Consider the following 25,004-nt stretch of genomic DNA (forward strand, 5'->3'; position numbering starts at 1 on the left):
AATCTCTTTCCTTTGTCCTGACCCTTTTACATTTTTAAATTTTAAACTTTCTAAACCCTTTTAAACTTTTGCCACCCTTCTTCTATTCATTACCCCTTTTAGTTTAGTATTGATTCCTTTGTAGTATAAATATGAACCCTTCTACACTAACTGCCACCCCTACTGTCCTGCCAGATCAGTAGTTACAAGCAGAACTAGCTTAATATGTGTAGACCTCTATTTAAGAGGCTTTTACCAACTATGTGCCTCTAACCCCTTCAGAACCTGTTCTGATTGTTCTGGAAGTCACAACCTGTTCTAGAAAGAAAGTGTATGTAGCCTACCCTTCAGACTTTAATGGGCAGCACTTTGAGGACTTCTAGTACTAAGTTGAACTATACATAACTACTACTTTGACTAATCTATTCTCAGATCTCAATTGTGTCCTATTTGTCCTCTCCTTCATAAAGGAAGGCAACACAACCACCTGAGCCTAGAACTGGATCAAAGGTTATTAGATCAGAAGCCTGATCCAACTTCAGAATAATGAGTCATACTCAGAATTCATAAGGCAGCTCTGTACTTCCTTTATTAATCTGAATAAGAAGTACAATACATAGAACAAGCTTGTGTCTCTGTGACAGGACAAATGTTCTACTAATACCTTCTTTCAGGAGTTTGATATCTTAGCCTAGAAGGTAGGATTCATACTCAGGTTTAATAATGTTCTTATCAGAATGCTTGAAAAAGCTCTTTACCCAGAACTGGTTAATAAGATTCTTAGAATGACACTAGAACTAGTCACCTACACTGAGTAGAAGACACACACTATCTCCTTCAACCAAGCCACAGTTTGGATGTATCAAGTCTGTACAGAATACTTACACATGTGTTCAGCTCTGACAGTTCTGAGCCCTTAAATCAATCTGCCTGTAATTTGTAATTAATCTGTTCTAATAGACATTAGAGAAGCCTAAAAGTAAGGAGCATACTTTACCTGTAGAAAGTCAGAGCATCAAATTAAGGACTGTCTACAGAAGTAACAGTACATCTGTCAGGTTATTAGAGTAATAACAAGTGACAAGCAGGATTTGTAGTAAGAAGCCTTTTCTACAAATCCAGAAGTCACCTTAGAACTCCTAGACCCTAACTATGTACTCTAGGATTTTGTAGAGACCTAACAGTGAATGTAGTACTGAAGAGCTATGACTCAGATTTTTTAATGGTCACTTTTGATTCAATAGACACTATAGGATTAAAAGTAAATAAAGTAAGAAAAGTAGAAAAAGTAGAAAAAGTAGAAAAAATAAATCAACAAAATTATTTATTAGAAAGAAAAAAGTTGAAAACAAAAGTAGATAGTTCTCCTATTTCTTCTGATTCTTTTGATTCTTCTCTTTACACTTTATCTGAGTCTAAATCTGTACAATCTAACCTACTACTTTTGTATTCTAAGATCTTAGAACATTTGAAACACTACTCAGCCCTGTTCACTACTTAGTAGTTTGTCTATAGTATCAAGTAGGGATAGCCTTAGCTGAGTTTACAGCTGAGGACATGAGTCTGTCCTTGTCAAAAGAGAGAGGTTAATAAGGAAATGTTAGTATATATACTCACCCTCTTAGACAACAAGACTGTACAAGCTGTACATTCCCTTTAGAACAAGTAGTAGTTTATCCAAGAACATTCTAGGTACTAACTCTAAGTCTCTGTCCTCTTAGCTCCCTTCTTAGGATCCCCCCAGATCTGAACAACAGTTCTAGTAGATAGTAGATACACTGGTTCATACATTAATAAGGTCTTTGTGTAGGAACACCACCTTCCTACTCAACACATTCTACTTCCAATCCTAGTATACAATATAGACAGAACCCTGAACCAGAATGGTTGGATCACTAAGTTTGTCCAACTATGAATGACTATTTAGGATTATAAGGAAAGTATTGAGTTTAGAGTCACCAACCTTAGAAAGACAGACATCTTTATTAGATTCAAATGGCTTAAGGCTTACAACCCTACTATTGACTAGTTAGAGTAGACACTTGTGTTTAATCAGTGTTCTGAGTCTTACAGCTACCTTACACTACTGTTCTGAGTAGATATGAATACTTTTAATGTTACTAACAGTTCTAATAAAGGTGACTAGTTGTTCTTCTTTGACTAGGATAGATATGTAGATACATATTTTAGTCAAGGCAGAATAGAGTTGATCTAAAGGATGTCTAAGATGGAACTAGTCCAGAACCCTCTTAGAACAACTCTACTCTAAAACACACATAGACCTAGTCTGTCAGATTTTGTCTGAGAGTTCCTTAAAGTCTTTAGTAAAGAGGAATTTAACTAGCTTCCTAAACACTATTCTTAGGACTATACAATTAAATTGACTAAGGGTTTCCAACCTAAGGATTGTAAGGTCTACCTACTCAACAGAGACAAGTAGGAGGTGCTTAATGAGTTCCTTTAGGAAAATCTTTAGAACAGCTAAATCTGACCCTTAAAGTCTTCTATAGCCTCTCCTTTCTTTTTTGTCAAAAAGAAAGATAGGAAGCTCTACTCAGTCCAGGATTATTGTTGTCTTAATAAGGGTACTATTAAAAACAAGTACCTGCTCCCTCTAATTCAGGAGCTTATTAATAAGACACATACATCTAGGGTTTTTACTAAGTTGAATGTTTGATAGGAATACAATAATATTTGGATCTAAGACAGAGATGAGTGGAAGACTGTGTTCTAAACTAATTGTAGATTGTACAAACCAACTGTAATGTTCTTCAGACTAACTAACTTGCTTGTAACATTCTAGTCATTCATGAATCACATCCTTACAGATCTGATTGACTTAGAGTATGTTAGTGTGTATCTAGATAACATTCTGATCTTTACCTAAACAGTCAAGTACTATTACTGACTAATCTAAGCAGTTCTACAATAGCTCTAAGATAATAAACTGTTCCTCTAAGAAACAAAGTACTCCTTTGTACAGGAGTCAGTAGATTATCTAAGCTTTGTGATTGGTGGAGGAGAGGTCTGTATGGATCCAGCAAAGGTAACTGTAGTTTGAAACTGGTTACAACCTTAGAACCTGAAACAGGTCCAAGTGTTCCTTAGGTTTACAAACTACTACTAATACTTTATTCAAGACTTTAGTACTATTGTCTGGCCCCTTCATAATCTTACTAGCAAAGATGTTCCTTAGTAATAGGATGATTAGTAGTAGTCTGTGTTCAAGTCCCTCAAGCAGACCATTACTAGCAAGCCTGTATTAGTAGTTCTAACAGTTGTAAACAAGTTCTGAGTCAAAGTCAACTCTTCCAACTTTACAAATAGAGTAGTACTATCTCAGTTCATTGACAGAAAGTAGTGTCTGATAGTGTTCTAATTAGAATCCCTCTCTGTAACAGAACAGAACTACTCTATCTATAACAAGGAACTCCTTACAATTGTCTGTTCCTTAGAAGAGTAGTGTTAATATCTCCTTAGTACAGTGTAGAAGTTTAAGATCTAGAGTGATTACCTTAATCTCTAGTACTTCTGAGTGCTTCAGAAGCTCAACTACTGTTAGGCCTGCTAAATGTTAGAACTGTAGGACTACAACTTTGTACTAACCTACAAACCTAGAACACAAATGACAAAAGCTAATTTACTCTCAAGACAAGTAGGTTATGAAAGGGGGGAGAATAATAACAAAAATCTTGTTCTTCTAGACAATTCCTGTTTTATGTCTAAGACAATCCAAGAGATCCAACTCAAATCCAAGGATGTTGACTTTATTACTTACATACAGTAAGCTCTAAGACACACACAGGACTAAGTTATAGTGAAGCAACTAGAGAAGCAGGCTAGGGATTAGGAGGAGGATAAGGATGGACAGGTTTACTAGGAAGGCCAACTGTATGTTCTAAAGGATTAGAAACTGTAGGAGAACATTGTCTGAGCTCATTACAACAATCTGACTACAGAACATTCAGGCTGACACAAAATGTAGGAACTCATTACTCAGAACTACTAGTAGTCTAGGATGTAGAGGGAAATCCTGAAGTATGTGACTAGTTATAATACATACTAACAGACTAAGACCTACTAGACAAGAGTTTGAGCTCCCCTACATTTGTATCAGATCCTGGATTACTCTTAGAAAGAAGTCTCAGTAGACCTGATTAGTAAGCTACCTGAGTCTTAGGGTTACAACACTATCTGTGTAATTGTTAACTGATTCTCTAAGTAAGTCTATACAGTTCCAACCTGAACAGAACTCACTTCTGAAGACATAGTGTGTATTTATTAGAATCATGTCTTCTAGTTGTACAGACTCTCTCAGAAGCTCATTCATGATTACAGACTGTAATTCAAGTCAAAATTCATACAGGACTTGTATGTACTTCTTAGAATTCAAGGGAACCCTTCTACTACTTATTACTTACAGACTGACAGTTAAACTGAGTAAGTCAATCAGGAGATCAAGCTCTACCTCTAGATGTTCATCAATCATTAGTAATCAGATTAGTCTGAATGGTTAGCTCTAGCAGAATTTGTGTATAATAACTAGTAACACTCTACAATAGGACAATCCCTATTCTTCCTTAATTATGAGAGACATTTATACTAGGAGACAGTTCTGAACCAGAATAGTAGTTCTGAATCTATAACAGACTTTGTAGAACAGATGTACAGAACCAGGAAGGACACACAAGCTCTTTTAGAAAAGGTAGTACAGGTTATAAAGCAGAACTATAATCAGAAGAGGTCTGTAGCTGAGGATTACTAGTCTGGTGACAAAGTTATACTAGAAGCTACTAACCTAACTACAGATTGCCTAATAAAGAAGTTGGACAATAAGTACTTTAGACCCTTTGTTATTGAAAAGAAGGTCAGTACCTCTGTCTACAAACTCCAACTTCTAGCAACATGGAAGTGTATACACTCAGTGTTCAACAAGGTTCTACTGTCTCAGTACTATGATCTAAGTTTTCCTTTGTAACAAAGACCCCTACTGTCTCTACTAGAACTTATTAGTTCTGAACCAGAATATAAAGTAGAGTACATAGTAGATACTAAGCTGCTACACAGAAAACTCAAATTCCTTGTTCACTAGAAAGGGTACCTAGTTGAGGAGCATACTTAGGAACCTACTAAGAACCTCACCTATACTCCTAAGACAATCTGAGACTTCTATCAGCTTCATCCTAGTACTCTACACAAACTCAGCCTCACAGATTTCTAAGCCTTGACTACAATGAGTGTAGCTCAACTATCAGTAGTATGAAAGTGTACTCTCATTTGTTACACAACTCACAATTGTACTTGATTTACTATTATGATCTATTATTAATGTTAGTGACAGTATAGAGGGGACCTGAAGGCTCAGTAAGGGGACCCAGGCTACAACTATCCTACACAACAGAAATACAGAATGTAAGCACCAGAACATAGTTGGAACTTGTAGAATAGGCAGAGAGAGAGAGTGAGATAAGAGTAGAGTATATAGAGTGAGCCTAAGAGTACAGGACTACCTAGAGTAGACAAGATCAAGACTACAGGACCAGTCTGATCTTGTATACCTATATATACTAAACTATACAAGAGTACTCAGGGAGTATGAGCCACTAAGAATGATAAGCTATGAAGAATGAAAGAAAGGAATGTCAAAGATAAAGGTACAAAGAATGAAGGGATGGACAAAGGGTAAGAGACTATAGAATGAACAGAGAATGAAGGAGTGGTCAAAGGAATGGAATGATGAAGTAAGGAAGGGTAGTAATAAGAGTCAGCATACATATAGTTTATAGACAGTACTCTTAAGGGACAGAAGTCCTAAGTTCTGGTACAGAAGGGTGTGGAACCCTCAGAACTGAAGGTACAGGAGTAGAGAGTCATAACATTATCCCCCCTCTAAAACTAATCATCCTGATTAGTGAACATAGGGCTCAGTTAGTAGCTCAGGCATAGGTCAGAATAGTATGAGTGTCTTTAATACTGACCTGCTAATGCTGGGTCTGTCTCTTGTACTGTGCATTGTGTACATTTGACTGGGCTTGTGAGAATTGGATTTTTTACTGACAGTGACATCATTTGAGTACAACTCAGGGAATGGCAGCCTGTATGCAAGTCAGAGTTGTTCCATCATTACCTTGTATAAGCTACTGACTGTAGGGATGAGTATAGCTTCTACTGAACAGACAGTTGGAATGTAAGCAGTCCTACATTTGTGTCTCAAATGTGATAAAGTGGCCACATACTGTGTGGAACTGTTCATTAATTATCTGTACCAGAATTGAGCTTGATTAGCAACAGTACCAGAAAAGACTAGCTAAGAAAGTGTACATTATAGCACATCTTTGCAAGAACTTAGTGGTTGAGGGAGAAAGGAGGGGATAGGGGTGTGCTGCTTGTGACAGACAGGTTAAATGCTATCAGTCACTCATCAGAGGGAAGTAATAAGGCCTTTCCCTTTACCTTAAGAGTAAATATCATGTATAAGAGATTATACTACAAAATCTAGACTGATAGAATTATAAAATATGCAATAAGATTAAATAGATTGAGTAGATCTTGTCAAATACAATAGCTTACTAGATACTAGTATATTACAGGCATAACTTGAATATAATGCCGAAGAGTCCCTAAGTTGATAAAGATACTCGAATACCTTATTTTCCAGAGATTAGATAGTATGTTATAAGGTTTGCATAAGGTGTTACATTAGCAAGATACATTGTGATGTACAGTCTTACACAATTATACTAGCTGCATCAGCTAAAAAAGTACTATATTACTATAATTCATGTATAAGTCTTTGTGCTCCATCGGAAAGCCAAGCACTCTGTGCTGATAGGGAAAAGTGCACATCCATTCAAGGAGCGCATCAATGTAGCGTAGTTTGAACTCTGGGTATCAATGCATATTTTATGAGTGTCGGAAGTAGAGCTGTAAAAGTGAATAGAGATGGAAGAGAAGTTGTATATGCAGACAGACAACGGTGGATCTTAGGACATACAATGTTCAACTGTATATGCGCAGCATGTCCTTTGCTTGGCGTGAGAAGGATGAATAATAGCACGTTAAATGGAGTGGAAGCGGATCCGAGCAGAAAGGATCAGGATTGCGGTGGAGTTGGCGACGACGCCCGTAGTAACTAGCATAGACTCAACGAAAGGGTAGACGTAATTTGTCAAATCCCGAAGAGTAGTAAGCTGTGTCGACAAGAATGCACAATAACTTATGCGTATATCGCAGATCGAAAGAAGGTAAGAAGAGCGCCTTGTGAAAATCAAGGGGCTGTAGGGTGGGGTAGCGCTCATGAATAAGAATGGATTTTCACCTCTTCTCCATGACATACGGTGATTTACTGTAGTAGATCCTTGTTCCTGCACTAGGAGTCGATTGTTTTGACTAACTTATGGGCGATGCGGGTTTGGATTGGAGGGAATAACCCGAAGAATTTAGTTCCGCGCGCCAATCCTAGAGAGCGCTGTGTGGCGCACACCGCTCGAAGATCTCATTCCGTTGGCATTGAAAGTGGATGAAAATGGCAAGCACTAGTAAGGCCAGGTTCGGTGCTTGTGCGAATTGTTCCTGTAAGTGGCCTTTAGTCTTCTTCGCTTCTCCAGACTGCTGCGATCTCATAGTGAGCGCCATCAGGAATCATAGTTGCGGTGGTGGGCGTCCCGTCGACAAGCCACAGAGCACGCAGAAATATGACGTATGTAAGCATCAACTTCCGCCTGTACGCCGACAAACTCGGTGCCCGGTAGTTGGTGAATTAGCAGACACGGAAGCTAAGCGTTGCTGTTCCGTTTGATGGACAGCTTGTTCACCCTATATTTGAACATTCGCATCCAAGATTTGTACGCTTCGGGTGTCGCGGAGGACTGAGATACACAGAGTGACGTAGTGAAATACAGGCCTTCGGAGTAAGACGGACGGGGACATCCTACAATGTGAAAATCGTCTACAACGTGTCGGGACCGGTGGCGGGCGTTGAGAGGGGTAGAAGTTGGCGATCGCGTGATGCCTTGTGCTGAAACTCGCTAGATCGGAGTACTAGTTTGATAACCCCCAATTTTCATTGTCGCATCAAACAGACAAAGTAAAATATACATGCCAATAAGACAGCCGTACTTGAAAATGCTTGCAGGAGGACCTGGGGTCTCGCAGAGTTATGATATTCGTAAAGTAGAAGCAGTAAGCATAGTTGATGTAGTATGAAAAATGAATATAGATTATGAATTCTGCAACCTCGGCTTCGGGTTGCTTTGAATCAGAAGGATCTGTGCCTGAACACGAGTGTGTAATTGCGAGGGACAAAGAGGAGAGATAAAGATCCAATCATTGTCTTTGGGCCACGAGCAGATGATAAAAATGATTCTTTGCCTCAGAGTGTTCAAACCCTGCGAGGCCACATAGTGACACAGACTTCCAGCCAGTTCAGGTGACAAGGGAGGAGATAAGCGAGCGTTCTGGAGCACGGAAATCTCGGGGACCCTTGGACAGAATGCAAGGTACATAGACACATGTTTAAGGCTTTGCTTTATTGCTGTAAACACGAGAAACGAATGAATTGGCGAGGAATGATGGGGGATTGAAGGGACATGACCAAAGTGCAAGAGGAAAGAGGCTGAGCACGTGCTCGAGGCGCGTCGAATGTCGATCATCACAACTCTTTCGTTCGTCATCCTCGGCCAGGCAGACGCGTGCCACACGCTCTTGCATCCACCCTGCACATTCAGTTCTCCTATCATCACGTCTTTATCTCTCAGGGATCAAGCTAGCTTAACTTCATATGTCAAGCTCAAAGCCACCAACTGTACAATTGAGGTACAAGATTGCAGGATGCTCGGAACACAGTGGACGTTATGTTGCGGATAACATCAAGTTTGACCGACCGCATGATCAGACAAGCCGTTGGAGTTCGGCAAAGGATAATTCTGTTCATGGACGATCCTGGATCCTCATCGAGCTGGATAATGCTGCATGTCTAGGTAAGTATATACACATTCAAGCCGTACAACCTTGACTGCGGCGATGCGTACGCCAACTATCGGCCGAGGACGGCAGATGTCTGCTTCCTGCGCCGATTGAGTTTGGTGATACTTTGAGAATTTCTCCTTTGTATCAAAGAATGCCCTACCCAGTCTGATCACTGATGTACATTTTTAGAAAGCATCACCTTCGGAAAGGTACGAGATCTACCTGGTCTTGCTAAAGGATATGACTTACGGTGGCTCTGTTCTAGTTTCACAAGGGTTCGGGTCCTTTTTAACGAAAGTTCCTGCGTGCTTACAGGGTTTATTATAGCTCATCCATGTAACATGAAAGACTTTGAGGTTCATGTCGGCTTATCTCGTGATCACTTGACACAAGTGCTGCAAGCCTCTTTAAAGAATGATTCAAAACCAGAGACCTTTGGTATACGGTGCAAGAATAAGGATGGGTTACAACTTCCGACAAAGTTTGTGAAGATTATGTCACTGTCGTAAGCAAGGGAAAATCAAATATCTCGAGAAGTGGACTGATATCGCGACATAGTGCTCATGGACATAACTTCAATACGTCGATATGGTATGTCGCTCTTTTCGGTATCATGGATGCCACATATGTGCAGAGGGTAATTGATACATTTGAGCGGGTATGTTGGCTCGTCAGACTTGCTAGTTTTGTCCTCACAGTGATTTTTTGCCTCGCTATCTAGAACAGAGAAACTCTGGCAATGCGACATATATTGAAGCACCTTCGCCAAAGAAGGCACATATCCATTTTTAGACAACTACAAACGCGGTCCGGAGTACGACTCGAGCATCCGCTCGTTTCGGATTTATATGAGATACTCGTCTTAAGAGGCGATTGGGTCGCCGCGGAAGCACACCTTAACGAACTTTCGTCTGCAGGTCTTTTCTCAGAATTCATACATACTTGCACACCTCGTGCCCGGTGGAGACGCTTACGCGGAACGGATGCGAATGGTGACGTACCCGGCAAACGTGGAGGGCATGCAATGTGCATGGATGTCGAGCGTGGTTTAATATACCTCTTTGGCGGTTATGATGGCCAGCGGAGCCTCGACGACTTCTGGGTGTACGACGTGCGGGAGGAACGGTGGCGCTTGCTTAGTCATAGCGTCTGTGAAGAAAAGCGTGGTCCCACTCCTCGCGCATGCCATAAGATGGTCTTCGACCAGAAGAGCGGGTGTATCTATGTCCTCGGCAGGCTAGGTGATAGTGACTTCCAGGAGTCGAGATCGACTGCACCGCCTACTGCCGTCCAAGAGCCCGACGGCAACAACCTAGCAGAGCCTGCTCAAGGAACTGGGCAGGTCCGAAGTGCTTGGAGCAATAGGCGATCAGTCGGAGTTGGGACGGGAAATGCAGCTGATGCTCCATCTCCGCATCGGCCAGGCTCCAGCAGGTCAATTCCGGCACAAGACTATCTATCCGATTTCTATCGATGTAGAACACGCGGAATCGATCAGGGAAACTGGGAGCTACTCAATTACGACACTGCTGTACGTTATTATGCTATTCGAACCCATGGATAGATTGTTTTGACTGCATTTGACAGATCAAAGGCGGACCAAAGCTTATCTATGACCATCAGTTGGTACTTGACACAGATGCCCAGGTTCTATATGTACAGGGAGGCAGAGTCGTTGATGATGATTGGAAAAACCCGAAGTACTCTGGACTATATAGTTATGACCTCCGAACGGATAAGTGGACCATGATACAGTCAGTCCATTTTTCGCAACACAGAGCATCAGGAGCTTAACATATCCTGCAGGACTAACAATTCAGATGGGAATTTCTCGCCACGGTTTGGTAAGAAAGTTTCCCAGAATATTCCACAGTATTAATCAGGCCTAACTGCTCTTTCACAGGCCATTCCATGGTATTCGAGCCGAACATGAAGAAACTTCACATTTTTGCGGGACAGAAAGACGATTATCTTGCCGACATGTGGGAATATGACATTCAGTCCAAGACCTTGACGGAGCTCTTCTCAAATGTATCGACCGCCGGTGGACCAGATGCATGCTTTGCTCAGAGAGCTGTGATCGATCCCTCGGTGAAAGAAATCTATGTGTATGCTCCTTTTCCCTCATTTATTGGCTTTTTTACATATGATATTTTTAGCTTCGCGGGAATGACCAGAAGACACATGCAATCATATTCCAAACTTCCTGTTTTCCTGTATCGTTACGATAAACGTCCAGGAACATGGATGCGTGTGCCAACAGCGGATGCCTCCTCGAGAGTATGTCAAGCTTCATCAGGTGCCCAAAGGCAGCCACGATCCCCTAAACGACATCGTACTAGTGGAGAGAGCGAGAGGGAAGCTAGCAAGGCTGTCGAGTCAGAGGAAGATGGAGAGCCTATAGCTCGACGCGCTTGCCAGGTAGTATATGACCCAAATACGCAGATATTCTACTTGCATGGTGGAACTGCTCAAGCGAGATTCGATCCGGCAAGAGGCGTTTTCCCCGAGACAGATGAGCGACTGGATGACTTCTGGAGCATGAAGCTTGAAAGGTGCAGCCTTCGTACAGCGTCATTGTTGTCATACATAAGCTGATTTTCCTCGAATTATCTAGACCTTCTCCAGAGGAGATAATACGACGTGCCGTCTTCGAAATTAGGAGACAACAGTAAGCATCTTGTATTTACAAGCAAGTGATACAATCGCTAAAAAAAATTCCGTATATAAAGGTTTCGCGAGTTATGTGAAGATGCAGCACCTGTGGCTGCATTAGCCTTCTTGCAGAACGAGGTTTCCGCTGTTGTGAACCATGCGGACAACGAGGAAGCCGCAAATTTCCGGTCGCTATTATCATACCTATTCGCTCAGCCTCCTGTCCCGTTATCCCCGCTGTCCCCCGTACCACCCGCGACTAATCTTCAACAGGACGAAGAGAGGTCGTATGACTCGCCTTCATCAAGCAACTCGGACTCGGGTTCTGGGGAATGGACGAGTGAATTGCGGAGAGAGGCGGATGAAGATGCTGTCATGACAGATGTTGGTTCTGTTCCCGCTCCTGCCGCTCTTGGTCCCTTCCCGGATACAGTTAGTGAAGTACCATCGGGAGAAGACGATCCGTACGAACTGGCACTTCGAGGCGGGAAACAATTGAGTGGCAACCGGTTCGAACAGCGGACCGAAGTATTTGAAAGCTTGTTGCGTTTTGTGGGCAAAGCAGGACGGGCAAAGCAACCTGAAGGGAGCTTGTCGGATGTCCTTGGGGATGAGGAGTGGTAAGACGGTGAAGGGTTTGGTGTTCCCAATAAATAGGCATTCGTTCTTGTACAGTGGGACTACCAGTTGTGTACTTTCGTCCAGCTCAGGGTATATCTTTTCAATACATGTATTTCACGTTCACATGCAATGGAATTTACAATACAGTCATTACTTCTGACTAAATTCAGTGTTATCTCTACGCCAAATCAGCTAAGATACACTAGCATGACTCTGGACTTGGATACAGCCCCATAGCCAACAAGAACACTCATTCATCCAAGTTTATCGCAGATCCGAATTTAGCGTATAAGACGAGCTTGAGCTCCTTCATTTCTTTCTCCCATTGTTCAGTTTGTTCGCTGAGTTTGGACATCTCATCGCTTAGGCCGGATGTGTCGCGCTCGAGACGTTTGAGTGCTCGTGGGAGGGGGAGGTGTACGAAGGATTCGCCGATGCGATATCTGTGTAGTTATATGGCAAAATTAGTAACGTGCGAAGTCAGGAGTAAGGTGGACTTACAGTACAGGCTGATCCTCATCTGCTAACTCAAGCTCTGAGGCGAGGTCGTCTAACACTTCTTTTTCTTCCTAATGATATATGTTCCAGAGTCTGAATGTCAGCCTCATTCCTAGCTGATAATGATAAATGATAGCTTTAAAACACACCTTGAGAGCCTCGATTCTAGCCTCATGTGCGCGTAAACGCGTGTTGAGTTTGGAGAAGGTACATATGCGTTGTTGGTCTTCCCAGGTGACTTCGACGTCTTCGGATTCCTCTTCTTGTTTTAGCTGTTCTGGTCCGTAAAAGTTGTTAAGAGGAGGTGAGTTGTGGAATAGATTGGGTTGTACATACCATGCGCATGTTTGTGGAAGGAGGGGAAGGAGTGTCGCGTCGATCCTTGATCTGTCTGAATTGGGAAATTTACTGTGCCACATCATCATGTCAAGTTTCAATCACTTTTGAGCCGAGTGCGAGAGCTGCTTTTCTTGAATTTTACTTGGCTCTGTCAAAAAGGCTGGGTGTGTAGTGGCGCATAAACATTGTGCATTTTGGAATGGCCACCTTTACAAATATCTCTGTGTTCCAGGAACGCCATCAAGAATACAACAGGTACTCGGGAAACCAATCTGTTTCATGCCTTGTGGCTTGGAACTCGGTCTGCATCGCATTAACCCTTATATCCTTTCTTTACTGATTTCCCTTTCTTTTCTCAAAGACTAAATCGGACATACTCGCGCTTTTGCTTTTTCCATACTACAAGAACGCCAGCGCACAACTTAGCTGCGCTGGAATAAACGGATAAACGGCTTATTCAAAGTTTCGGCGGTCCGATACTGTGCTCTTCGACCGTTTTTCCGCTCACCTTGACCACAATAGTGATGATACTTATCAACAGAAACGCGATAGTAACAAAAAAAATTCCGTTAGATGCGAGAATTATTTACCCACATCCCTTGCTGTTCAACATAATGTTGGGTCCCCGGAGTCCCTTTATTCGACTGAAAGTGAATTCTCTTGATCCTTCTCTATATTTCGCTTTACGTATGTAAAGATGAAAATAAGTTGGTACCACTTTGCACTATATCGCATTCCCAGAGATTAATGATGGCCCCAGTAGAAGAATCATATCTGCTCCAATGTTTACATCAAGAAATCAGACATTAGCTTCTAGCGATGTATAGTGACCGTTGGGCGCTGGGATTATGGACTAGTCAGTGATAAGGAGGTTCGAAGGGTAGGTCTCATTGTTGATTATACATCTGTCTTGATTCTAACCTGTCATTCAAAGGAGTTTTCTTGCACCCAAATCGATGTGTGCTGAAATTAGCGCAAGGATGCACCTTGAGTACACACGACTGCTCTACTTTACCTCTAATGTAGGTAAATATTATGCAAGAGAATCTGAACGAGATAGACATACTCCTGAATAATTTGAAATTATATTGATGTAGATGTCATCAAGGAAAGATAAAATTCAGTTGAGAGAAGTGAAACATCCGACGTTTGCACTTCTAGCAGCCCAGAGAATTGATCCGTGTCGGAAGAAAATCTAGCCTGTGATCACCATTGCGGAACTCTAGTCTCAGGCGTTGAGGATGCCGTCATGCCCGTGATGAGAAAGGTTATAACGCTCTTCCCATAGATGAACCGGACGAGCGGTTCCGTTACACCCGCTGGCTAGCAAGAACCGTGGTTTCCCGAATGTTCACTTTGTCGTACCGCAGGTTAATCGATTGATGTCATTGAACCTCAAGCGAGCCGCAAAGGACCCCGTAAATCGGATTGTCAGGTCCAGGACTATCAGTTTTGCTTATCATTCATCCGGTGTTGAACGGATATTAGGTGAACAGGGCTTCACTGCTTGAACACGGCAGCCTTAACGTGTGACCCAATGCTACTTGCAATGTTGTGTGCGAATGTTGACCCTTGTGTATTAGGTGTGCGCGGCGTTAGGCACTTGTATGCATGTTCCGCCGGTTTCTATGCTAGAAGCAAGGGTGAAAAAAACGCCATGCCGACAAGTTCCTTTAACAAACGACTTCTATCCAGCGCTGAAGTTATTCCTACGTGATCTACTCTCTGTGGAATAGACGGATTTGTAACGAGCCGAGGCCGTGAGTATACTTGTATTCCCTTTTGTATTCATGCTTCGGAACAGTTGCAAAGAAAGGCTTAGGCTTTATCACGTTCTGGTCAAAGCTCGTCTGATGTATATTAAACAGAGGACGTCTAGATTATAGAAGCGCGACACAGAGTGAACCGTCTACCCACGCCACGGTGACTTCGCATCAACGATAGCAAAGTGTATTTCCAATTTTCGGGTCTGTCATTCGAACATACCAACAACATTCATATTGACAATTATTATGTGCTTTTTCATCAGTACATGGATTGCATTTACGACGAGAAACGTCTTCGGTCGGCATGGATTATCGAATACACTCATGCAACCACGCCAAATTCTTTCGCATGTTGCGCTCTAGCCGCCTTCGTCTCTTCTTCAGTAGCCATCACGATATCACGCTTCAACAGCTTGAACTCGCTTCCTTTCGCGAAGCCCTTGGCACGTGCTTCTTCCTCTGATTTCACGGTTTCAAGTTTCTTCAAGAAATCGAAAATATCAATTCCTTACTCGATGAGAACGTCTGATTAAGATCAAGGACTTACGACAGTAAGGCTCTTCTTCACGCCAAAGACAGCATCACTAAAAATCAACGGATCACCTTCTGGGTAAAGTGCAGTTATCAAAGTATTGAAGCCAGGTTTTTCGAACATCATATGCAAGTGATTCGGGCGCATGTTGTGTCTCTTCAACTTGTTGAGCAGTTCACCTACAGGGCCCTATATTACGTTCTTCAGATGCATTTCCATGATCCAACAGATGCAAGAGCTTACATCACCAGGAATAGGATACGCAACGGGCACAACGGCTCGATAGGCGAACTTTCCGTCTTTGCCCGAGCGGAGGCGGCCTCTACAGTCCGGAGTCGAACGGTCTGTGTATTGGACGTCGTAGAATCCATTTCTGTTCAATCGTAGTCAGTCCCAGGGTCTGATTTCAGTGCATACAACTAAAGAAGTTTTCGACTCACGCATCAGTCTCCCAGGTCTCGATTAGAACTTCAGGGATTGGATTTCCCTTTGAGTCCAGAACACGTCCTTCGACCCAAAGGTATTCTCCTTTGCCCTCAGAAGCAATCGAATCTCCAAGCGCAACTGGACAAAATGACTATTTATCAGCACTTTACTCTAAATCATTCGGGATTAATTCATTTGACTCCTTACCATCTTGCGCATCCTCAGTGAAAAACGGTCCCAGCACACTGCTCTCAGTCGTATTCCCAAGCGGCGGGTTATTCAACGCGTCCACAAGCCCAGAGATACCAAGTACATCTGATAGCAGTATAAACTCCTGACGAATATCCGTGCATTTTTGTCCAGTACGCGTCAAGAATTGGATAGTCGTCATCCACTCTTCTGTTGTAAGACTATGACGTCATCATATGAGTTAGTTAAAGCAACGAAACAGATGGATGTCTCAACAGGTACAAGGATTATCTTACTTAGTTTCTTGAATAAAACCATGCATATGCTCAACGAGTTTGTCCATCAAGAATTTCAAGCGTCTAAAAATAATTCAAACAAGAACATGAAAGTGCGTAATTATTATTAAATAAGGATTAATAAAGAAATCGTGAATACACAGCGGTAGACTCACGGCGAGGTCGCAAGCGTATTCAACTTGAACATGTTCGCAGTGATGATTTCAGGTCTATCCGGGAGCTGGATAGCGAAGTCAGTCCTTTGTAGGCGTGCATACATGCATACGTGATCTATTGGACACGTACAGGCAGTTCGAAAGGCGGGGGCGGAATCCCATTGCTCTCTGCCTTCGTCACTTTACTCGTGTCCGTCATTGTCAATTGGAAATGTTAAGCAAGTAATAAGGCTTGAAGACAGAATGAATTTTTGAACTTGAACAGAGCACCAAACAAAGCAGTGAAGTGGTACCAGGTTAGAGACAGATGTCAAATATGATCCAACGTCGAGCTTTTATAGCCTTGCTTCAGAACATGCGTCTTAGAAACACTGGTTCCGTGCACGGAGATCTTTGTAAATGCCTTACTACAAGGAGGCACCTGACTCTGTGAACCGGCCGCCAGACAGCTACGAGGGTAAAACTATAGAGGCTATTAGAGTAAATTGGCAACGGCTCAAATCTCACTGCCCAAACTTTTGGTAAGTCTTAACCAAGCTTACCAATAGCTAGTTTATGTAATTGACACCAGAGGCAAAAACCAAAAAATTGTTTCAGAATGTATTTTCAGCCAATTAGGTAAGAACTTTTGGATTTTGTAATAAATTCCCAGTGTTACAGAATGCAAATATGCCTCCTGTGTGATGGCTCATCAAACTTTAATAATACAGCATTAATATATTTTGCAAAGATGGCTATTGCCAATTTACTCTATTTACAAAAAAATATTTCAATGGTTGAGGTCTTAACGACGCCGGCAGGATTCGAACCTGCGCCCTCGAAGAGGAGCAGCTTTCTAAACTGCCGCAGTAACCACTTTGCTACAGCGCCGTCACGGTTCTTACCTCATTATACTTCTCTTAACTCTTGGACCAAACAACGAGATTAAAGGCAAAATACCATATAAAACAACACTGTAATCTACACAACACCGACCATAACGTTCACCCATCCATCCGCTCCCGCCATGCATGCTCCTAACCATGCAACCTCAGCATCCAACGGACACACAACACCTTGCACAATAGGGTACGCAAGTACTCGATTAGAATTTGGGAACAGCAGAGGAAGATGCGTATTAAGGAATTTCCCCAAAGTATTGTATACCCCTTAGTTAAACATCGTTGGACACAATAACGAGCAATATTGATGTTAGTAAGACTCACCAGATTCAAGTGAAGGCGAAGCTACATCTTGCAGTACCGGACCGTCTGGAAGATATATTCGGATCGGAACACTGCGAACGCTATACGCCCCATCCTTGTCCGGAGCGCCTGGTGTGTCTGCTGAGGGTGGTCTAGTATGTAATGACACGGACGAAGGTGGAGGAGAGGTAGTTCGAACAGGTGTCGTCGTCGGAGTGATCCTGGACGCAATCTTCCAGTACTCGTCAAAGTTATCTGTGAGACGCCATGAGACCCCTCGCTAGAACAAAATACAAGCTGCGTTACGCACGCTCTCGTATACCTTCCCAAATGCCATCTTGCTCAGCTTGACGAAGGCCCGTCATCCTCTTTGTATTGCCCCATCTCAAGAAATCAGCTTCCTTGAGCTGTCCCATAAATGCTTGTTTACATGCTTCTATACTTGGAGAAAGAAGGAGTTTGTCGGTTGGGGGCGCAGCGAGGTGCAATATCAAACGCAATGGTGTTAGCTGCTGGTCATTATTGCGTCTCCTTATAGACGATGAGACAGTATGAAAGTCATATAATAGACCAATTGACCAATGCCTTACATTACAGACGTCAGACTGACAGTCTCCGTAACCGCAATGTAATACACTCACCATCGCATCAATACCCTGTCTTCCGTTTCAAACCACCAGTCTTCCTCCTTGATTGCCTTCGCACCTACGCTATCGAATACAATATCCACAAGGAACCGCTTGATCTCCGGAACGAGCAGCGGAAGGTAGCTCACGCGTGGCGCCTGGATGAAGTAGCATTCCAGTCCGCGATCGCTGTTCGCGGGTAATTCTGCCGGATCGACATGAATTTCGAGCGGTACTGTTCCCTCCCAAGCCAGACGTCGGAAGAGAGTGGTCGATGCCGGGGTTGAGAATGCGGAGGGTGCAGTATCGTGTCTGGTTGAATAGGACATTGGCTTTGATAGAATGTGACAGTCAAGTGCAGATGGATCGACGCGTCGCGCATGTGTCCCCGTGATTCAAAGTCCGATCCTCCACGTATTTTCTCTGTACATCGGCATAGCACATTCATAATACACCCTCATCACGGTAAGAGCAACGTTAATAACTGCTGCGATGATAATACTACGACAGAAAATAGGGCATAATCGAAACAGGCGTCAGCTAAGATTATTCGAGGAGGAATCATGACATCTCGTAATGCTACTCATTTCTAAGAACATCTACACATACCATCATGAACACGCATTATACAGTAACACGATGAATTGAAACAAGTAACCGAATGCCAAGCATCAAACAGATGAGGCAATGTTGAATGTATCGTACTGTCCCTCATCTGTTAAAACAAATGTGGACTCTTCCTTCCGACAGAGACGGTGTGCGGGGTATTCACCGCGACCGCATGGGTCTCCTGTGGAAGCTGTGGTAAATCTTTCTCGACGTTCAGGTCCAATTTCTCAGTCGAAGCGAGGATCGAGCTGTACGCAGAACTCGTTTCAGATTCCCACTCGTCAGACATTCGTTCTCTCGAAGCTAGCGCACATGTCTTCGACCCATTCTTCAGGCGAGAGGCCCTGAAGATGTTTGGGATTTCCCTGAGCGGCAGAACGCGCCCAGTAAACACGAATAGAGACGCGTTTACGAAACCTGGGTGAGACAATCCTTTCACCCCGTTTCGTTCATTGATCGTTATGCATACGTACCTGAAAGAAGGAAGACACTATCACTGTAAGAACACGGATAGAAATGAGAGTTGATATAAGTCACTTTGTATGGAAGCATAAATGCGGCGGCGGCGCACCTGAAGATGAACACCCCTAGCGGCACCGTATGTCCAGTCCATTCGGCAAACCGACATGCAGCTATTGGAACAATCAGAATGGTGTACGCGATCTACTCACAAAACAACTGAGGTTTAGTACAGATGTTTCAAGATGAATGCATTTTGAAGCTTACTTACCGGGTACAATAGCATGTGCTTCGCTATTGAAACCATGTGAGCCTGGAGATCCGATGGCTCGTAGGCGTGATGAACCATCCGCGGAGTCTTTTGATCCATTGATCGGAGCCGGATTCTCCCGCCGCTTACAATAACCACTGGCAGATTGCCTCGGAGCTTTAGGAAAACCAGTACATACATAATGAAACTAGTTGCAGCAGAGAGGAACATCTATTTATCAAGTTATCTCAACATTTCACACAAGATGGTGGGTCTATAGTTGGTCCACTCACTATCATATATTCCAGGCTCATGAGCACAAAGAATGATCAGCACATGCTCAAGATGGACATTCAGGTTCAGCTGACTCACAGAAATTGTTCTGTCTCATATGGCTTGGAGATCCAGCACCAAAACCCAGAAATTCCGACTGCATGCTGCGAGTTAGCCGAATATTCTCAATGTTATCGGCGGACATCGTCTTACAGAAAGCACCCTTGGAAGACTCTTGGATAATAAACGGCCCTACCGTTACTACAGCGCCTACGAAGCTCCAACCTCCAACCAGAACGATGTACATGGAAATCCGCCGGATATGAACTCCGAGCACGAGGACACTAAAGGTATGCACGGCGATAGTCTATTGCAAAAAATCAAAGAATCAAATGATCAATATACACGCATCTAGTGAGCATGCTCCAGACAACGGACCATTATCCTAAGGGAGATAGTCAGCCTCATTGAATCAGAGGGGTTAAGCAATTGAGAACAACCAGAGTGCTGTACCAACGTCTGCGGCTTGCTTGATTGCACCTAACGGAAGATTGGTGTGAGCCGAACTAACAGTATAGAAAGCAACGGACTGTTCCCAACCAACCTTGCGCGGAGCAGAAGTTCCCAACTTCCACAGCCATATTATTCACCCACTTAGCATTCATGATTGATCCGATGGCTTTACAGGATTGAGAACAATGTTCGGATATTCGCACGCCGCGGAGCATACCTTGCAACAAGTCCGAGACCAGCAAGGATATCAGATAAGCAGTGACATGCGAACGGAAGACTGTATTGCTTGCTTTGTGATGACTCGCCCTCAAGGCAGCAATCTATTAACCACTGTGAGTATGAGCAAGGTCTGGCTAGCCTCCGGGGTCCTTACCGATATGATGACTAGCAGGAGAACGACTGCGGTCAAGGACACTGCAGAAACGGCAATCAAGACCTGGAAATTCGCCTTAGCTGCATAATAACAAAATATTCCTTGATCTAGCAATCTGATACCTCGACTCCGTCTATTTGCGCAGGCGTCAGGGAAGAGCGCAACACGAAAGCCATTTGTTTAGCACGATTACCGGCAGCCGTAGGTCCGTCGCACAAGCTACAGTAGGAATAATCAAGTACCGGCACCGCCGTATCAAACTGCCGGACCACTTCTTTACCCAGGACCAGCCTGTGAAGACGAACACTGTGCAGGCTGGGCGCAACCTAGAAGGCGTGCGACCACTGGTCAAAGTGGTAACAAGAAGAGATTGCAACTCTCGCACCCCACCATCTCATTCGTTCGTTCTATTTGAGGGGGCGCTACTGATTATTCGTCTACCACAGCAAATAGGAACAGAGCCGAAACGAGCGCGGTCAAGGAGACATCATCTAGGTCTTGATGGACGCCGTCAAATTAACGTATTTAAGTCCGCATTACGATGATTTCGACCGCCTCTGTATTCAACACATCAAGACCGCTGAGATGAAGACTCGATCTCAGATTCTCAGTAGGAACATTTATGAACCTCTTATTCAAGGATCAAGGCCACATCGCCCGCGAGTGACGAATTATGTCAGATATCATCAAATGCGATGGAATTGAAGTAAGATCGTTTCCAATTCGCTGACTGAGGGCTATGCAATTAGCAACAATCAGCGTTTCTGTCTGAGCTCTCGTGCTCTGGTCCCGTCAAAGTCAAAAACGCGAGGCGATGCGTCCTAAATAAGGTGAAACCGGCTATAATTAGCATGTCGATCTGCTCATTCTGGCTCTAGCTCGATAGATTCTTGGCAGTAGGGTATTTTTTTTAGAGAAGTACACGTAATGGAGCCAGTGACTATGGTATAGGCGACGTAGTGCTTCCACGCCGACTCTTAAATAATCTATAATACAAGTAATGCGGACGGACGCGTACACCACGAAAGTGTTTTTCGGCAACAATGGTACATGCGAATGGTGTTGGTGGAACAGAGTGCGAGTGAAACTGAATGAGCCACAAAGAAAACGAAAGCAAGGAACGGAACCAATAAATCAATAATAATAAATTCATACAAGAGCTGAAGCCGAAAAGCAAGTATATGCAAGTATAATGAATGACTAATACTTATGTTAATAGTATTTACGAGAGAAGCCTAAAAGGACAGAGTTAGAAAGGCTACTTGTAGTGGAATGCAGGCTTTGCTTACCATGGAGAAGCAGGGAATGCCTGTGGAACGGCAACACCGCGGTTACCGTCTCCATTGTAGGCCGAGGGTAAGCACTCGGTGCCGTGCATCGCGGAAAAATATTCCACATCACGGCCCGACGAGTTATGGCTGTCACCGGAGTACGGAGCCATGTAGTTGGTCAGGTCATCATAGGTCGCCACCTCGCCACCGGCTAATGACACTGGCGGAAGCATAGTGGTCGGCGTCGGATCCGACGAGGGCCGCTGCATCTGGTCTGCATCGGCAGAGCGCTGACTAGCGTTCGTATTTATAAGACCCGGGAATTCAAATAGCAGTGGGGATGGCTCTCGGGACAGGTCGCTGTCCGAATATGTCAAAGCGAGCTCCTGATGGTCAGGTGAGTGGTCGACGTGAGGCCGTGGGACATGCGAGTAGTGGTCAACGCCGTGCAAATCTATTGAAAAGATAATATCGGTTAGATTTCATTTCTGTGGTGACGCCAAGAGACCCAATAAAGCGTACCTAGCGCTGAAGGAATCGCCACAGGGCTCTGTTGAACAGGGCAGATGTAAGTCCACACCGTCCCGGATTGAACGGCCATTTGAACATTGTGGACGTTTCCCCAGTGCCTAAATGGCTACATCAGCCCGGTTGCAAAAACGAGAAAACGATTTCAACTTACTCTGCCAAACGTGACAAGAGGTTGTTGCATACTCCATAACTAACCTCGGCAAAGCGCCCACGATTCGCTGCAGTTAAGTCTTCCAACGAGGCTGACATCTCCTGTTCCGCTCGGCTTTCTAACGCGAAGGCGCGAGCGGCAATTGCCAGTGGAAAATCCAGGAAGGGTATCGCGGTGACTGCTCGGGTATCAACTTGCTCCATCATTACAATAACATCTAGGATCGTCCTTGCAGACTATAAAATAATGAGGCAGTGTACCGCGAAATTTCACACACGTCACTCACCGATGACACAATATCGGGCATGCGCGGCAGGGAGGGAATCGAACGGAAGACGGAAGGAGCGTGGCTCATTGCAATCAAAGAATTCAAAACCAAATGAAGGAATATGAAGACCATTTCTTGTCGGTCTTGTACAGCACGGCGCAGATTTACAATGTTGAATTCCAGGTGAGAAGGAAGGGAAAGTTGTATAGACAGTAAACGCGATCGAATGTCCCTGTAAAGTCATGTTAGACCTATTTCAGAGGCTCAGGAATTTATTACTCACTGTAACTCAGCTTCGGAAGTCCCTTGGGTATTTGCATTGAAATTGAAATTGAGGATCCGAAGCATATTGTCACGAATACCCAGAAGTTCATACAAAGTGAAATATGGAGACAAAGCAAGAGAAGCATCTGAAGGTGTAAAAGTGGACTTTGGCAATGCAGTCGTGCATGCTTGGAGACTAATGTTTGCAGGATTTCCCGTGACTGAGTCGTACAGTCAGAACAGCCAACTATTATACGATGGGGAAACTTACTCCAAGAGGAAATAATGTCCAACATGACAACGCTCCACCAGGTCTGGCAGAGATCCATCCGCTCGTGGTCACTGGGGAGTGATTGGATGGTCGCCTCGTTACCGAGGCCCAGTTCCAAAGCCATCTGCACAGATAACTGGAAAAGCAGATGCGTCTAGCTCTTGCAAAATTGGATAAAGCCGGTCGCAAGACTTACAGAACTGTAGAGGTTGAGACCATTTTCTCGTCCTGATCCGTATTCGCACCATGATAGCAACAATAAGGAATGGAGGTTCTCAACCGACGGAGTGTAGGCAAGAGGAACAATCAAATCCTATAGGGATTGATTTGAGGCGACAGAGTCGCAGGCACAACTGGACGCGAGCGTACCTTAGCCATTTCCAAGTAGGGCTCTCCGAGGAACACACGAGAGGCATTTGGGAACTCGGGAGATGGAGAGAACCTAAGCATCAATAGCAATGAGCCCAGTGGCGACAAGTCAAGAAGCAATTACGAACCTCATTGAAAGCCCTGCGATACAGTTTGCGAATGGTGCAGGCAACGCTTGCTCCATCATGGTATGGCGAAGGGCATCATAATGCAAGAAGAGAAACCTTGGACCAAAGTTTTCTGAGAACAATTCGAGAGCATGTTCCATATATTTTGGGGAGGGGAACCCAGGACGAGCTGAGTCGAAATAATTTTGCATGTTGTGAGAGTAGTCGTCAATGGAGAGGTCCCTGAAGTTCGACAGAGGTGATATCCCGGCCAGAGATGGTGTAGACTGTCCAGAACGACGACCGCTTAGGTGTGGGATATACTCGGCCGACGCCACGGGCCCAATGTTCCTCCTGTAAAGATGATGGTGAGTGGGCCACCAGCAGTGGTTAACAAAGAAAGTAGTCATACCTTATACTAGCCTTTCTTACACGATGAGGACCCACTTCGCTGTTTGGACTTCCCGTACGGTGACCGAGTGCATTCGGCAGGCGAGGTAGAGCGGGCGGTAAAGAAGAGGATCGAGACTGCTGGGAGTGGTAATGACTAAGAGTAGGGAGGGTGGAGCGACGCGCAATGAAGCCCGGGGACTCAGTGAACGATTGGTTATCTTCACTGTCCGAGGGATTGAAGTTCGAACTCGACGTGGATATGCTACCTGAACGCTGAGCATGGTACCGCTCTCGATCCCGAAACCTGCATGCACTCTTTGAGAGTCGGCATGCCTCGCACTTAGCGGAGCCCGGGGATTGGTGGCATTTAATCTTCTTCGCGCGGCTGTAGTGATAGAATGGGGACGGTGAGTGGACGAAGGGGGTATGCGCATAGACACAGACGAGCATACCATGTATCGCATGCCGTGACAAGACGAGAACGTTTCTTCTGCCTCGAGTTAGCTGCTTGAGGGTCTTCTAAGATGAAGCGAATGCCGTCCATTGTCAGACAAAGGGGAAGAGGCGCGGGAGGGTATGTCTGCGGGTACAGTACGAGGCATCCTGGACGCGTCCGTACTGTTTATAGGTCCAGTTCACTTCGTCGGCTACAGAAGTGCGCGTACCCAT

At 44.1% G+C, this 25,004-nt stretch overlaps 7 protein-coding genes and 1 non-coding gene across 8 annotated transcripts; 1 reads left to right on the forward strand and 7 right to left on the reverse strand.

The window, feature by feature from the left end:
- Window positions 1-5,946: 5,946 nt before the first annotated feature.
- On the reverse strand, window positions 5,947-6,176 carry FOMMEDRAFT_86412 (uncharacterized protein; the record flags this gene model as incomplete). Its single annotated transcript, XM_007266369.1, has 2 exons — window positions 5,947-6,074; window positions 6,125-6,176. Coding segments are annotated over 2 exons (180 nt in total), but the record flags the coding sequence as incomplete, so codon positions are not given.
- Window positions 6,177-8,758: 2,582 nt separating this feature from the next.
- On the forward strand, window positions 8,759-12,225 carry FOMMEDRAFT_156054 (uncharacterized protein; the record flags this gene model as incomplete). The annotated part of the gene is made up of 12 exons (XM_007266370.1): window positions 8,759-8,957; window positions 9,136-9,155; window positions 9,212-9,221; window positions 9,274-9,451; window positions 9,505-9,604; window positions 9,668-10,477; window positions 10,534-10,685; window positions 10,753-10,790; window positions 10,850-11,054; window positions 11,106-11,501; window positions 11,564-11,617; window positions 11,679-12,225. 12 exons carry the CDS (start codon window positions 8,759-8,761, stop codon window positions 12,223-12,225), a joined length of 2,709 nt encoding a protein of 902 aa, XP_007266432.1.
- A 247-nt stretch (window positions 12,226-12,472) lies between these two features.
- Window positions 12,473-13,065, reverse strand: FOMMEDRAFT_28419 (Prefoldin, subunit 4; the record flags this gene model as incomplete). Its single annotated transcript, XM_007266371.1, has 4 exons — window positions 12,473-12,665; window positions 12,724-12,791; window positions 12,870-12,992; window positions 13,057-13,065. 4 exons carry the CDS (start codon window positions 13,063-13,065, stop codon window positions 12,473-12,475), a joined length of 393 nt encoding a protein of 130 aa, XP_007266433.1.
- Window positions 13,066-15,034: 1,969 nt separating this feature from the next.
- Window positions 15,035-16,698, reverse strand: FOMMEDRAFT_19990 (aromatic compound dioxygenase). The gene is made up of 8 exons (XM_007266372.1): window positions 16,554-16,698; window positions 16,424-16,488; window positions 16,269-16,331; window positions 15,991-16,193; window positions 15,798-15,921; window positions 15,601-15,730; window positions 15,373-15,546; window positions 15,035-15,306 (listed from the first exon to the last, which is right to left on the reverse strand). The coding sequence occupies exons 1-8, from the start codon at window positions 16,620-16,622 to the stop codon at window positions 15,148-15,150; spliced, it is 987 nt and encodes a 328-aa protein (XP_007266434.1). The 5' UTR covers window positions 16,623-16,698; the 3' UTR covers window positions 15,035-15,147.
- A 513-nt stretch (window positions 16,699-17,211) lies between these two features.
- FOMMEDRAFT_t42 lies at window positions 17,212-17,293 on the reverse strand. The gene has a single exon. It is a non-coding gene; the product is annotated as a tRNA-Ser (tRNA).
- A 61-nt stretch (window positions 17,294-17,354) lies between these two features.
- FOMMEDRAFT_107692 (autophagy protein 5) lies at window positions 17,355-18,562 on the reverse strand (the record flags this gene model as incomplete). Its single annotated transcript, XM_007266373.1, has 4 exons — window positions 17,355-17,571; window positions 17,629-17,862; window positions 17,918-18,192; window positions 18,249-18,562. The coding sequence occupies 4 exons, from the start codon at window positions 18,560-18,562 to the stop codon at window positions 17,384-17,386; spliced, it is 1,011 nt and encodes a 336-aa protein (XP_007266435.1). The 3' UTR covers window positions 17,355-17,383.
- Window positions 18,563-21,546: 2,984 nt separating this feature from the next.
- FOMMEDRAFT_140615 (uncharacterized protein) lies at window positions 21,547-22,993 on the reverse strand. Its single transcript, XM_007266374.1, has 5 exons — window positions 22,950-22,993; window positions 22,664-22,899; window positions 22,504-22,610; window positions 22,000-22,435; window positions 21,547-21,945 (listed from the first exon to the last, which is right to left on the reverse strand). Exons 1-5 carry the CDS (start codon window positions 22,968-22,970, stop codon window positions 21,933-21,935), a joined length of 813 nt encoding a protein of 270 aa, XP_007266436.1. The 5' UTR covers window positions 22,971-22,993; the 3' UTR covers window positions 21,547-21,932.
- Window positions 22,994-23,206: 213 nt separating this feature from the next.
- On the reverse strand, window positions 23,207-24,879 carry FOMMEDRAFT_85020 (uncharacterized protein; the record flags this gene model as incomplete). The annotated part of the gene is made up of 6 exons (XM_007266375.1): window positions 23,207-23,602; window positions 23,663-23,779; window positions 23,836-23,908; window positions 23,964-24,248; window positions 24,355-24,720; window positions 24,788-24,879. The coding sequence occupies 6 exons, from the start codon at window positions 24,877-24,879 to the stop codon at window positions 23,207-23,209; spliced, it is 1,329 nt and encodes a 442-aa protein (XP_007266437.1).
- Window positions 24,880-25,004: the final 125 nt, after the last annotated feature.

Source organism: Fomitiporia mediterranea (assembly GCF_000271605.1).
Source record: "Fomitiporia mediterranea MF3/22 unplaced genomic scaffold FOMMEscaffold_6, whole genome shotgun sequence".
NCBI lineage: Eukaryota > Fungi > Basidiomycota > Agaricomycetes > Hymenochaetales > Hymenochaetaceae > Fomitiporia > Fomitiporia mediterranea.

Bases quoted from the DNA above. Each gene is read 5' to 3' on its own strand.
- FOMMEDRAFT_19990 (XM_007266372.1), bottom strand. From the start codon at position 16,622: ATGACGGACACGAGTAAAGTGACGAAGGCAGAGAGCAATGGGATTCCG. The intron at 16,489-16,553 runs GTACGTGTCCAA...TTCGCTATCCAG, and splicing joins CCCCGCCTTTCGAACTGCCT to CTCCCGGATAGACCTGAAAT. The intron at 15,922-15,990 runs GTAAGGAGTCAA...CATTTTGTCCAG, and splicing joins CACTGAGGATGCGCAAGATG to TTGCGCTTGGAGATTCGATT.
- FOMMEDRAFT_140615 (XM_007266374.1), bottom strand. From the start codon at position 22,970: ATGCCCGATATTGTGTCATCG. The intron at 22,900-22,949 runs GTGAGTGACGTG...ATTATTTTATAG, and splicing joins TGCCCGATATTGTGTCATCG to TCTGCAAGGACGATCCTAGA. The intron at 22,611-22,663 runs GTAAGTTGAAAT...GTAGCCATTTAG, and splicing joins CTCTTGTCACGTTTGGCAGA to GCACTGGGGAAACGTCCACA.